Here is a 14054-nt window from a genome sequence, read left to right as displayed (position 1 = left end):
TCTTTTCCCCCCCCCCCCCCCCCACCCATTAGGAGAAAGAAGAGCTGACCCACTGGAGGGTGGCCATGGTGCAGTGGATCAGTGAGGGGGTTTTGTGGCTCAGGGACCCATGCAAGCTGTGGGCTGTTGGTGACTCGAGGCGAGGGAACCCATATGGGTTGTTGGAGACTGCGGTTAACCCAGAAGACTAGTTTGAAACTGACCGAAAGGGTACCAGATATCTGAACTAATATGTGAGAGGGTGCTGAAAGATTCCTAATTGTATTGCAGGCTCTGGTCTGGAGCTTGAGTTGCCAATGGTTTGGACTAGACTGTGAGTGATAAAGGTGACTTCGGTGACTCTGTAGGGTGGGGGGGGGGGGGTGAATTCTCTTTTGCTTCTCTTTCTCTGGCTGCAAGAGGCATCTCAGGCAATTCCTATCAATAGCAAATCTGTCTGCCTCGCAGCAGACAAAAGGCAATTTTGTGTAATATGACACTTACTACATGACAATAAATTGAATGTAGTTTGATTGCTGTAAATTGCCACTTGGTTAGCAGTAAATAGTTTTAAAAGGAGTGCTTGTGTGGAAGGGAAATGAGTGGGAGAATGGAACTGAGTGAAATACAAAAGTCTGCAGATGCTGTGATTGTAGTACAAAATCTGGAGGACTCTCAGGGCTGGCAATAAAGATGGCCAGTCAAATGGCCTCTTGGAGCAGATGATTGCGCTTGTTTTTTTTCTGTCTTGGTAATGCAGTTCATTACCCTACTAATTTTGTTAATTGGTGTTGGTTAGATAGGATTTGTGATTTGAATTTTTTTTAAGCTTCATCTTGGGTGGGGATATCATTCCTGTTTTGAAGGACAAAATGGTAAAACAACAGTTGGTATAGCTTTGTATTGCAGGCAGGTTTCTTTGTTGTCCAACATAGGAGCAGAAGTAGGCCATTCTGTCTGCTCTGCCATTCTATCCATTCACCCACTCAGCCCCACTCCTCCATAATCTTTGATAGGTATCCAAATAATCAGGGTAACAATTTCTGTCTTAAATATACCCAACAACTTGGCCTCCAACCTGTCCGTGGCAGCAAATTCCAGTGGATCCCTACTCTCTGGCTTAAGAAATTCCACTCTGTTTTAAATTGACACCCTTCAATCCTATTGCCCTCAACACCCTTACCATAGGAAACAACTTTTCCACATCTCCTCTGCTCGGTCCCTTCTGCATTCAAAATGCTTCTATGATGACTCTTCACTTTCCCACCGCCCCCCCCCCCCCACCATTTTTCTGAACTCCAAGGAGTATAGTCAGAGTCCTCAAAAATGCGATCCTTTCATTCCCAGACAAGTCATGCCTGCTAGCTCACACACAGGTTATAATTATAGTGTATATTTCTACAGAAAATTCTCTAGTGTACTCTGATTTGTAAATATTTATTGGCTTCCACAATCTTTCTACAAGTCTAGAACTTGGGTGGGGAGAAGCCTCAGATATTGACTCAATTAAACATTATCTTGTCAGGTCTGGAATGAATTTAATGCCAATAATTATTTCTTAATTCATTTTGACCTAGTGGTTGGCAGTAGACAGGGAATAATTTTACTTTTCAATATTTTTATTAGTTTAGTAAATAAACATGAATAGAACAAAAATCAAATTTATGATACTAATAACAAAATGACAATCTGCTATTTAAAATCATGCAAAAAGGAGAAAAAAGAACTTTGTCCTTTTTTTTCCCCCCCTCCGCCAACCTACGGAGGCTGTTGGTAAAATACATAGTCCACTATCTGGTAATGAAGAGAAAAATAAACAATGAGTTAAGAATCAAAAATTACTTACGCTTGCAAATTTGGGCAATAATTAAGAACCCCATAAAGAAATCATGTTTACATTCATTATGATAGTGGAGGATCTAATTTTTTTTTCAAATAAGACAGCCATTTAGTGTGAGTGGGAGGGACAGCATGTTTCCATTTCATTCGTGTGGCCCTTCTGGTCATCAGGGAAGCACAAGCTACGACATGGGATTGTGAAGAATTTGATATTGAATCATTGGGCCCGCATATTCCAAACGAGGCAATAAAAGGAGATGGTGTACGAAATGCACCTTCCCAATAATTGACAACAGAAGGACTTGATCAAAACATATGATATAATAACCATCTTCAGTTTTGCATTTAGAAGACAAGTTAGGATAGAATTTAACCAATCGGGTTTTGAAATAGTGGGCACAATGTACCACTTTAAATTGCAATATCAAATGTCTAGCACAAAGAGAATAAATTAAGGAGAAAGTTTGAGCATTGCTTTCAGGATGTTGGGCTGTTGAATGCTGTTACAAGTGTTTTGGTTTCAGTTAATTGCAGACATGATTCAGAAGGTCACAAAAAATTATGAAGAGTAAATACTCAGCTTGTAATTTTAGGAAAATTTACTTCTGCAATGACTTGAGTATTTTTTCAACAATTGCAGTCTTTTTTTTCTTCTTTCTTTCTCTTTGGCTTGGCTTCGCAGACGAAGATTTATGGAGGGGTAAATGTCCACGTCAGCTGCAGGCTCGTTTGTAGCTGACAAGTCCGATGCGGGTCAGGCAGACACGGTTGGAGGGGAAAATTGGTTGGTTGGGGTTGGGTTTTTCCTCCTTTGTCTTTTGTCAGTGAGGTGGGCTCTGCGGTCTTCTTCAAAGGAGGTTGCTGCCCGCCAAACTGAGGTGCCAAGATGCACGGTTTGAGGCGATATCAGCCCACTGGCGGTGGTCAATGTGGCAGGCACCAAGAGATTTCTTTAGGCAGTCCTTGTACCTCTTTGGTGCACCTCTGTCACAGTGGCCAGTGGAGAGCTCGCCATATAACACGATCTTGGGAAGGCGATGGTCCTCCATTCTGGAGACGTGACCCACCCAGCGCAGTTGGATCTTCAGCAGCGTGGATTCGATGCTGTCGGCCTCTGCCATCTCGAGTACTTCGATGTTAGGGATGAAGTCGCTCCAATGAATGTTGAGGATGGAGCGGAGACAATGCTAGTGGAAGCGTTCTAGGAGCCGTAGGTGATGCCGGTAGAGGACCCATGATTCGGAGCCAAACAGCAGTGTGGGTATGACAACGGCTCTGTATATGCTAATCTTTGTGGTTTTTCAGTTGGTTGTTTTTCTAGACTCTTTTGTGTAAGTCTTCCAAAGGCGCTATTTGCCTTGGCGAGTCTGTTGTCTATCTCGTTGTCGATCCTTGCATCCGATGAAATGGTGCAGCCGAGATAGGTAAACTGGTTGACCGTTTTGAGTTTTGTGTGCCCGATGGAGATGTGGGGGGGCTGGCTGATGGAGGACCTCAGTTTTCTTCAGGCTGACTTCCAGGCCAAACATTTTGGCAGTTTCCGTAAAACAGGACGTCAAGCGCTGAAGAGCTGGCTCTGAATGGGCAACTAAAGCGGCATCGTCTGGCAAAGAGTAGTTCACGGACAAGTTGCTCTTGTGTCTTGGTGTGAGCTTGCAGGTGCCTCAATAAAATGTCAGTCTGTGTCACCGAGGCAGGGTCTTACTGGACTGTGACTTAATTCCACGCTTCTTCACTAGAAGCAGGGTCGACAGGATGGTGTTGGTCAAAGGACATTATTGAAATGAAGCAGTGTGAACAAAATGTGTTTACAAAATTAAAAAGGAAATTTATCTGCATGAAATTACTCCTTATTTCTCATGACAACCTTGAAACACCTGAAATCAGTTCCATCTCAGGTTCTTTGTTTATTATTTTGAAGATCTGCATATCCGGATTGACAAGATTTTTTAGATAATACTTGACCAGAAGTTAGGATGTTTACAGTACTAGAACTCAAGTTACTGTAAGAACTCTACTTCCTGATGCTGATGCCAACCCCCCCCACCCTCCCCACATCACCACCACCCAGGACTGCACAGTATGCTGGAAATTAGCTTTTCAACTCTGGAATGTAAATGCATAGAATGATGGTCTTTGCTGTGGGCGGCTCGGAGAAATCATGCAGAACTTGATCTTGAAAAGGTTTCCAATTAGTTTTGATGTGACACTTGAACAGCCGAAAGGCACTTCCCTGGTACATGATAATCGATACAGAGTTTACGACTTTAATGTGAACAAGATGGCAGTAGTGAGAGAAATGTCACATTGGAGCAGTTGCAAGTCTATTGTGTCGAGAAAGGGAGCATTCATCTGCATCCACTTTGCTCTTCCAGCATCTAATGTTGGTGCCAGACAGTAATATTGAAAGCTTCTAAGAAATTAACACAAGTTTGCAATAAACAATTCACCAGGCAGTGGTCACATGGCACATCAGAAAGCGCAGATGCTGAAAATTAGAAATACAGGAAAATGTTGGACTGAGGCAGTCACCTCGGTACTGAAAAACCAGAGAGCTAACACTTGCTATTCCTGATGAAAGGGTTTGCCCAAAAGTTGACTGTCTATTGACTTTCATGGATGCTTCCTGACCAGCTCTATTCCTCCAGCAATTTGTGTGTTGCTCTAGTTCTCCAGCATCTGCAGTCTTCCTTCCTGTCTACTAACATTTCAATGCCTTTGGTCAAAACATCTGGAAGAAGAATGTTTTCCTCTCTACAGAATATGCTGGGTATTTCTAACTTTTTCAGCCATTGAGGTGTTTTTAACTTTTGGCATACAAATTCCATGCATGGATATGGTGTGAGATGGTTTCTTGTTGGGTGTGGGGCACTGAGCTTGCCATATGTTTTGGATTATCAGCATGGGTTCATGTCAGTGGCTGCTGGTGGATGAACTGATAGAACCATTTGTTTATTTTCAGAATCTAGGCATTGCCAACCAGATTGTCCATGTTAACGTGGCATTCCAAATGTAGCAAAGATTAATGCCCGAGTGTTAGAGTACTAAAACTGTTTGGTAGGTTAACGCCCTTTAGTATGGTCATCAAATTGTGCTTGGCGGACATTTGATTGACTAGGATTAGAAATGGTACAGAACAATGATTTGTATTGCTGTCATTTACAAGACTCTTTTGTGTACACTGTGGGGAAATTAGTTGTGTGGGCAGGGCCCACATTATACTTTGCAAATTGCCTGTGTAGGTTATTGAGGCAAATGGGTTGGGAACCACTGTCTGATCCTATCTGAATCTCCTGCTTTTCCTTTCCCCTTTTAATACTTGCATAGATTCTTCTTAAAAGCATCAATTTCAGAATTTATTATCATGAACAAGTCATGAAATTCATGGTTTTGTGGCAGCATCATCGTGCAAATATTTCAAAAAAAGCACCTTTTTTCCCAAAACAAAATAGTGCATGAAAAGTGCACAGTCTTTGGTTCATTGATTATTCAGGAATCTGATGACCTAGGGGAAGATGCTGCCCTTGAACCACTGGGTGCTTGTCTTTAGGCTCCTGTACCTTTTTTCCCTGGTAGCAGAGTGAAGAGGGCATGGGCAGGGTGTGGGCTCCTTGAAGCTAGATGACCTCAGTGGTGTGGTCTGGTGCCTATGATGTCGCAGACTGAGGTAACCACCCTCGGGAGTTTTTTTCTTGTCCTGAGCCATACCAGACATTGATATAACCAGACAGAATGCTCTCCACGATCCACCTGTAGAAGATTGAGTGTTCGGTGACGTACCAAATCTCCTCCAACACTTCAAAGTGTAGCCGCGGGTGGGCCTTCGTCATGATTGCGTCAAATGAAGGCTCCAGGGTAGATCCTTGGAGATATTGACACCCAGGAATTTTAAGTTTGTGTCCCTCTCCGCTGCTGACCTCTTGATGAGGGCTGGTTTGTATTCTCTTTCTCGTTTTCTATTTTTTAAAAAATAATTCTATTTGCATCAATGTTTATTTTTATTAAATATTAAATGTTTATTTTTTAATTTTATTTGTTTATTTTATTCAATGTTTATTTTTATTAAATATTAAATACTTTATTCAATGTCTTGGTGATTATTGGTGCTTGAGTTTCACCCCCTCTTCAAGTGGCAACATTTTCCTTAAAAACACCTTCATAATTTTAGAAACTCTGTGGACTATTTTCCTTACTTGTGGAGCTCTGGATCCTCCAGCTGTTTCCTGAAAATTGTGATTTCTGTTATTTTAATTATTTTTCCTTCATCTCCAGTATTTCTTCACTATTCGTATGATATAAAATTGTTATGACAGCCAACTTGGATTCATCAAGTAAATAATGAGTGATTAAATCAGGAAAGATGTGAACAAAATACTAGTAATTGCACAGATGTCAAGTTGGAAACCAGTTCTCAATAGGTAGGAGGGTGCAAAATAGCAAGAAACTGCCCTCTCATGTGACAAGTGCAAGGTTGGGATGAATTTCTCTCCTGCATGGTAGACATCAATCTATCAATATGTGAGCAAGTTGCTGTGGCTAATTCGGACCAATGGAACTTCCGGCATGTGAGGTAGTAAAGTCGCACCTCTTGGTTCATTCATTCAGAGACTGATATGTGTGATACAAATTTATTTCCTTTGCTTTCTTTAAAAAAAATTTGATTGCATGTGAAGATATGACGACTGAAGTCTCTGCACTTTAAATTCTGAACCATGATTGGATGTGCTTAGAATAAATATTGTTGATCCCAGTCTCAACAGAAAAGGCCAAAGTTACTCTGTCACCTGAACTAAATTTTGACCCTACAACCTTTGCACTGGCAACAACAAGGGTTTATAACTCTTCACCTGGGTGGAATGATAATGAGATGAAGACTTTTTTTTTTTGAGATTTGTTTCCTGCAGGTAAAATCATAACTGTTCTTTAAACCAACATTAGCAGGCTGTTAAAGATGGAGGGGGGGGGGGGGGGTGGTGGGGGAAATGAAAGCCTTCTTGTCAATAAACTTGAGTGCCCGAGTAAACCCAGGACAGAATGCAGCTCAATAGGAGGAAACACCCAACCCCAATTTTCCCTTGCAACCGTGTCTGCCTGTCCCGCATCGGACTTGTCAGCCACAAATGAGCCTGCAGCTGACGTGGACGTTACCCCTCCATAAATCTTTGTCCGCGAAGCCAACCCAAAGAAGAAGAGTAATGCTACTTGCTAACATGATTTACATAAGGGTCAAACTCCATTCAAATGACAAGCCAGCTAACCTATCTCTGGCCAAATGCAAATTCCAACCCAAGATTTATCAATCATTGCAATTGGAAAAACCACCCTCTCTGCGTTTCGTAAAGCTGGCAGAATTTGGATGTTGATCCGATGAATTAAAAAAATGTTAATTTGGTCAGATTTGTTTCCTTCTTGATTGAAACATGATAGAACTAGTTGGAGTGCCTGAGGTAATGAATGGCATTTAAGTTGGCCAAAATATACTCATTAATTGATACTCATAGTGAATTTCTACTGGAAGGAATATCTTTCTCATTTATTCACTTACAAGATGTGGATGTTGTTAAACCTGCGATTTATTGCCCATCTGTAATCCCCACTGAACTGAGTGGATTACTGGGCTCTTTCAGAAGATGATTAACAGTCAGCGCCATTATTGTCTGCATTGATGTGGCAGCTAAAGGCGGCAGCAGATTTTATTTTTCCCTGAAGGGCATTAGTGAACCAGATGGGTATTTTTAACAATCCAGTGGTTTTCTGAAATGTATTTTGGCAGGGGGAAAAAAAGCATATTATCTAAATAGTAAAAATATAGCTGAGCTCAGACACAAAGTCCAGGGGCAAAAGGCAAGTTTGCAAAGATGGCAGGTAATTAGGAAGCTAATGTCATTATTTATTGCAAGGGGAATTAAAATACTAAACTAGGGGACATAGTTCAGTTGCAAAGGTTATGGGTGCAACTGTTTAATTATTCTCTCTCAAAAGGGGCTCCTCCTGGGGGCCACAGCACACTTTAGTACCTTGTTTTCACCTTGTGTAACATAAACAATGTTTATGTAGTAGGTAAGTACAGATGAAACTAAAACGTGATTGCTTCACAGGGAAGGGAGTCAAAGACCTTGGTGGTGGGGGTGGATGGGGGAAATGGCCGATAAAAGGTTGAGAACAGCTGCTCTATATACATAAACCATATTTAACCAGGTTGTTCAGCCCATGTCCATGCTAACCTTTTTGCCTCTCAAACTAATCCCATTTGCCATCATTGGGACTGTATCCTTCTATGCCTCTTCCATTGGAGTACTTGTCCTAATGTCTCCAAGACATGTAGACTATGCTTCCTCTTGAATAGAGGTCAAGAACACTATAAAGAAGCTCATGGTGGCCTAGTTTTTTTCCAATGTGAATGGGCAACTCTTAGCAAAGGAGGAAGGAGCTCTTTTGTCTACCTGTTGCAAAAATGAAATTCTGGTTTGACCAATGTTGGGTTGGGAACCAAATTTCTCTTTCAGATTGATTTGGATGCTACAATATTTGCACTGTCTTTCATGAGTGATATAAATGTGTGATGGTCATCTGGAAGAAAGGAAACAAATCTCAAAAAAAAACTAAGCTTCATGGCTCAATTAACACCCAGTGTATGATCATACTGCTTGCACTAACCATTTGAGATTCTCATATTCATGAAATTTATTTATTTGTACAGATGAAATACTTATCCTGCATATGTATTGCTTGTCTTGTGTGTTATGCCTGGTTGTGTGTCTGTGTGTTTTGTACAGAGGACTGGAGAACACCATCGTCGGGTTATACTTGTACAATCAGATGACGATAGACTTGACTAGTCTGAATTGGTTGCCATTAATTGAAGTGGTGCAATTTACCACTGCAAGTATGGATGGAGCAAATTAAATTGGACATTTCATTCTCATTTATTATTTGATGGATCCTGACATAATGGATTTGTGGTTTGAGGAGGCAGGGTTACGTATGAGTGGGAATTTTTTCTCAGTCCCATCAACAATGATCTCTTTGGACATGTTAACAGGCCCTTCCAGCCCACGAGCCTAAATACACCAATTGACCTACATACCCTGTAAGTTTTTGGAGGATGGGAGGAAAACTGCAGAGATGTAGAAAACATACAAGTTCCTTGAAAACTGTCAGATTTGAACCAGGTTGCTGGTGCTTTAATAATGTTGAGCTAACCACTATTCTTTTGGTGCCACCCTTATTGAAGATCAGTCTCTGTGTGTCTATCTCTGTGTTATTCATACTTGACTACTCAGCATAAAAGCACTAAAGGGTGATTGGCAACTATGACCCACACCCCAGGAAGAGTTGACCCATTCCATATAAGGGGACAGAAAATTGGACATCAAGTTCACATGTGTATTGACCATTGAGGCAGGACCAGGCCTCTTTGGGAATAAAGGGAGGATATTTTGTGTGTTCGAGCAACAGCTTCAGAGAATTTTATTCTGTCTTCATGGGAAAAAATAGTGAACTAAACAACTAATTTTATGGTCCTAGGGAACAATTGATCAAGAGGCCCTGGGAAGTTTTTGGGTGCAGGGGTTGGGGAGGTGGGGGTAGAGAAATTAGAGAAAATAAATTAAAGATGTACATTAATGAGCAACTTCTTTTGGCAGAAACTCAAGGGATTTTGGACCGTGCTAAGAGGGAACGAGCTGTTCTTCCAGATGACCAGCAGGGACCCAACGGTAGGTCAATATGTTTCTGTAACTTCCCTTCATTCACTTTGGTTTGCTTATAGAAAGCTCCTCCAGTGCACCATTCATTTTCTTTTTCTCTCTCAATGAAGTTGATGGGAGATAGTAGGGGAATAGTGAGTGATTTGAATGGACTTACCAAAGGTGGAGGATATCCAGTGCTTTTCGGGCTTCTTTTCTGCACTGGTCACCATTTGATTACAATTGCATGAGACCAATGTTCCCTTTCGTTTTCAGTAGTCAGCGTGTGCAAAACATTTTGTGTTGTACAAATTTTTTTTCCTGTGACAAAACTGAATGCTTGTGCAAATGTAAAGTTGAAAATGTTTCAAGGTAATTTTGTCAGTCTATCTCCCATGGCTAATAAAACTGTATTGGCATATTTTAATATAATACGAATATGATTGCATTTTATGAAGTAATTAGTTAAGATTTTATTCTATACATTGAACTACTCTGTTGCGTTTTTGTATGAACATTAATTTCCTTTGCGCGCTGGTTATAGTGGGTGTACGCTCACACCCAGATATCGCATACAACTTGGAGAGAATGTCTCATGAAATTGACATTGGAAACTTAGAAAGGAGTTCTTAATGAGAACTGCAATTAAACATTTGACTTCATCCAATTAGGGAAAAACTCATAGTGCCATCCATTAGTCCCAGAAAAATTTCTATACTTTTTGTATTGCCGTGTTAGATTCCTAATGTGTTAGCAACACCATGAGATGGTTTTCATTAATGTCTGCATTTGGGGGGACCTGTTTAATGTAATTAGGCTAAATTGGAGAAGTGCCCAAGAACCAGTATACCTGTCCATTGAGTTCAAAAAGCAATTATGTCGGGATGAAAGGAAACAATTGCTGGTTATGTCTGCATTTTGTAAACGAAACTCCTCTTCTTTTTGAATAGAGGCATTGTTCTAACCACTTTCAACAATCTTGCCCATAGCCTGCTTGGCTGCTGCAGTTTTTAATTTAATGAAATAAAGTCAGGTGAATTTCTGCATGGGAGCAGTGCTGTGATAAATGAGCTTGCATAAATGCATGCATTAATCAATGGGGAAATCTGATCTTATTCCAGCCTCCAAGGGTGCAGGGGTTTTGGGGTTATTCAAATTATTTCATTTTTAGTATTATATTCTCCACAGCCAGGGGTCATGCAATGTTCACTAGTTTTCTGAGCAAGTCCAACAAAGCCATGTTTCCCTGTAATCTGTGCCCTGGCAGATTCAGACCTTCAAACTGCAAATTCACCCACCTCGTGATGTTTACCCATCTATACTCAAGCAATTTACAGTAGCCTAAGGCAAAATAACTGCATTGTCTTTTGATGTATACTCTATTAAAACATTCTGTGTGTTTTCTTTTTCCAGTACATTGAAAAAATCAGTCTTGACAACTTTGTGTCTGTGGAAAATGATGAGAGCCAAAAGAACTCCTTTATCCTGAAGCTGAAATCTGGAGATACAAAGTTACAGGTAACATTTTGCCTTTGCTTTTGTCCCCACTGGTTTGCACTTTGAGTCACTATTTATTTTGATCAATGGTCTTGCAGCTTGACGTTAAAGCTGTGGCAATACACAGCAAATTGGGAAGCATTGGTGGTGTTGGGGGAAAATAGAAATTATTTTTCAGGTTCAAGATCTTTCTTAAAATTTGAAATGTATTTTAAGTTCTTAAAGCTCTCTTTCTTGAGAGTGTTCTGGCTGGCTGCATCCGGTTGCTGCAGAGAAATAGATCGGAGGTCAATCCACAGGACTGACTAAGAGTGGCAGAGAGGATTACTGGAGTCTCCCTCTCCCCAATCAACATGATCTACTGAGATGGTTGTATGAAGAAGGGTCACAAAATCCTTGAGGACCCCTTCCACACAGCATCTTTCAACTGGTTCCGTTGGGGATGAGATACAGGAGCATCAGGGTCAATTACACCCGGCTGAGGAACAGCTTCTTCCCATGGGCAGTGAGAATGCTGAACGTCCAAAGGAACTGCTCACAGTCTCTCATTTGTACAAAACAATAGTTATTTACTTTTGTAGCTGAAATACATGTCCTGCATGTTTTATTTTCTATGTTATTGTCTGGTTGTATGATTGCATGTTTTGCACCATGAACTGGAGAACGCTGTTTCATTGGGCATACAATCAGACGACAAACTTAAAGTGGGATGGGGTGAAATGAGTAAAAAGGTCCCATTCTAAAGGGACCATCCTTTGCACAACTCCCACATGTTGTTCCATCCAAACCTGCCCTATCTCAGCACTTTTGCCTGCCACCACAGGAGATGCATCCTTTGCCATTTTCTTTTCATCATCCAGGCAGCTGAATAGTCCTTCCAGGTGAAATTTAAAACTCATTTTCTCACTTTGAGTTCTAAAAGAAAGGATATAGATTGATTGTCCATGTGACTCAAATATTAATGATGTCAACTGAATGCTCTAATCACAGCTGATCATCTGGAGATGGTGTAAATAGATGAATGACCTCATTTGAAAGTGGGAGGGAAAAAAAGTGCTGGAACTATGAAATGCAAAGCTGAGATGCCCAATAAAACTAATAAATAACCAAGAGACCAGGAAGCTTCTGTGGAGAGAACAATTTATTTAACATTATGGGTGGATAATCTTTGATAAGAACTGTGAGGCAGCAAATTTGCCTGCTATGTACTTTTCCTTTGTTGGAAGGAAAACTAGGGAAATCTGTGATTTACTGAAATCTACAGACCTCACTGGTTAATGAGGCAAGGTTTAACCGCTAGGAACATGGAGGTACTTGGGAGGACCTTGTCCTGAATGGCAGGGATGTATGAAGAAACATAACTCCACAAAAAAAATGACATAACGTAAAAGGGTTATTTAAATGTTTGTCTTTCCACAGGCAGTTAGTTTAGAAGCCCGAGAAGAATGGAAAGGTTTTATTCACACAGTTGGAAGGGTAAGTCCATTCCATTGCCAATTCACTCCCTAATTTAGTTATCTTGGTTGAATGGAAGTAAAAAAAAACTTTGTTCTATCCAATCAGGTACATGGTGGTCCAGTGGGTCATGGATTATATTCTGAAAACCTTTCTTGATGATCTTTTCCTTACTCTAAACGAACAATTGCATTGTTCTGACGTTGACTGAACATTCAGTAAGAATGGAATGGGAGCAAAAAAAACAGTTGGCGAGGCAGTTAGCACAAAGCTGTTACAGCGCCAGCGATCAGGACCGGGACTCAAATTGCCCCAATGTCCTTAAGGAGTTTGTACATTCTCCCCATGTCTATGTGTGTTTCCCTGGGGGCTCTGGTTGTAGGTTAATTGGGTGGCATGGACTCATCGGCCTGTTACCGTGGTGTATGTCTGATTTTTTTTAAAAATGTGATAATTCATCAAGGGTAAAAGGAAATCTCTCACTCCCTTTTGGGTACCTTGAACCAAGAGAATGGCAGTCACTTTTCAAAGTGTTATAGAGGAGATGCTTATCAATTTTTTTTAAAATCGAGGGACAATTTACTGACAACTTGAGCTCATCAGTTTGAAAGTGGGAACAATTTAAGATTTTTATTTTAAAAGAACTCTTGACCATTGCTCTCCATGAGATGGGCCAATTCGAAGTGAATTAATTTTTTTAAATTTGTAAATTTAGACATGGGCCATCTTGGTCCACAGGTCTGTGCCACCCAATTTACGCCCCATTAACCTACACCACCGGTATGTGTCAAGTGGTGGGAGGAATCCGGAGACCCTGGGGGGGAAAACCCACGCAGACACTGGGAGAACATACAAACTCCTTACTGACAGTGTGGGATTCAAACTCCGGTCCCGATCACTGGCGCTGTAAAGGTGTTGCGCTAACCACAAATCACAGATGAGCCATAGAAAGTATCCTGGCCAATGAATCACAGCTTGGAACAGCTCTGCCCAAGACTTTCTCTATAGCCTTGGCTTTGTCTTTGTAACACTTCACCTTGCACTTTTGCTTTATTACCTGTTGTACTTGAGTGTGCACTGACTTGCCTGGATAGCACACAAATCAATGCTTCATGTGCCATGAATAATAATTCAGTCAATGAATCAGTCAGTCTCGAGCAATTCTTCAGAAGCAAGGCAATCCATTTTGTTCTTAAATTTGATTGCATTTCCTTACTTATCAATCTTAAGCAATTTGTGTTACTATTGTAGCTGAACATGTTGCTGTGTCCTGAATATTGTGTTACTATTTTCCTTTGTTTAGCTGGAGGTTCCTGACATGGATTTCCTCCCTGGCCAGATTCACAGACTTCAGGATGTACTCGAAGAAGAGGTAAAACGATGCCAAAAGACAGCGTCATCTTCACTATCTCTGTCACCACCACAATCGGGTCGAACAACCCCAGAACCTGTCCAAAGTGACTATGATGATGTGGAAAACGACCAGCTCAGGTGCCTTTCTAGGTCTTGGGAAGAGGTGTGGCTGATTGATGGTGAGGGAGAAAAGGAGGGGATGAGTTTCTGCTGAGACTGTTGCAAGTCCATCTCCCCCGTTTA

The 14054-nt window shown here is 41.0% G+C and overlaps 1 protein-coding gene across 4 annotated transcripts in view; it reads left to right on the top strand.

The window, feature by feature from the left end:
- LOC138759032 (signal-transducing adaptor protein 1-like) overlaps nucleotides 1–14054 on the top strand; it is a 53974-nt gene that overhangs the window by 25275 nt on the left and 14645 nt on the right. For all 4 annotated transcript variants that reach the window (XM_069928823.1, XM_069928821.1, XM_069928822.1 and 1 more), the window contains 4 exons: nucleotides 9465–9536; nucleotides 10920–11024; nucleotides 12423–12479; nucleotides 13762–13949. In XM_069928823.1, coding sequence (XP_069784924.1) covers nucleotides 9516–9536; nucleotides 10920–11024; nucleotides 12423–12479; nucleotides 13762–13949 — 371 coding nt within the window. In that variant the 5' untranslated portion in view covers nucleotides 9465–9515. The remainder of the gene's footprint in view (nucleotides 1–9464; nucleotides 9537–10919; nucleotides 11025–12422; nucleotides 12480–13761; nucleotides 13950–14054) is intronic.

This window comes from Narcine bancroftii, chromosome 3 (assembly GCF_036971445.1).
Source record: "Narcine bancroftii isolate sNarBan1 chromosome 3, sNarBan1.hap1, whole genome shotgun sequence".
In the NCBI taxonomy this organism is placed as follows: domain Eukaryota; kingdom Metazoa; phylum Chordata; class Chondrichthyes; order Torpediniformes; family Narcinidae; genus Narcine; species Narcine bancroftii.
The sequence above is the reverse complement of the archived record's forward strand: the minus strand, read 5'-3'. Positions and strand labels throughout refer to the sequence as shown.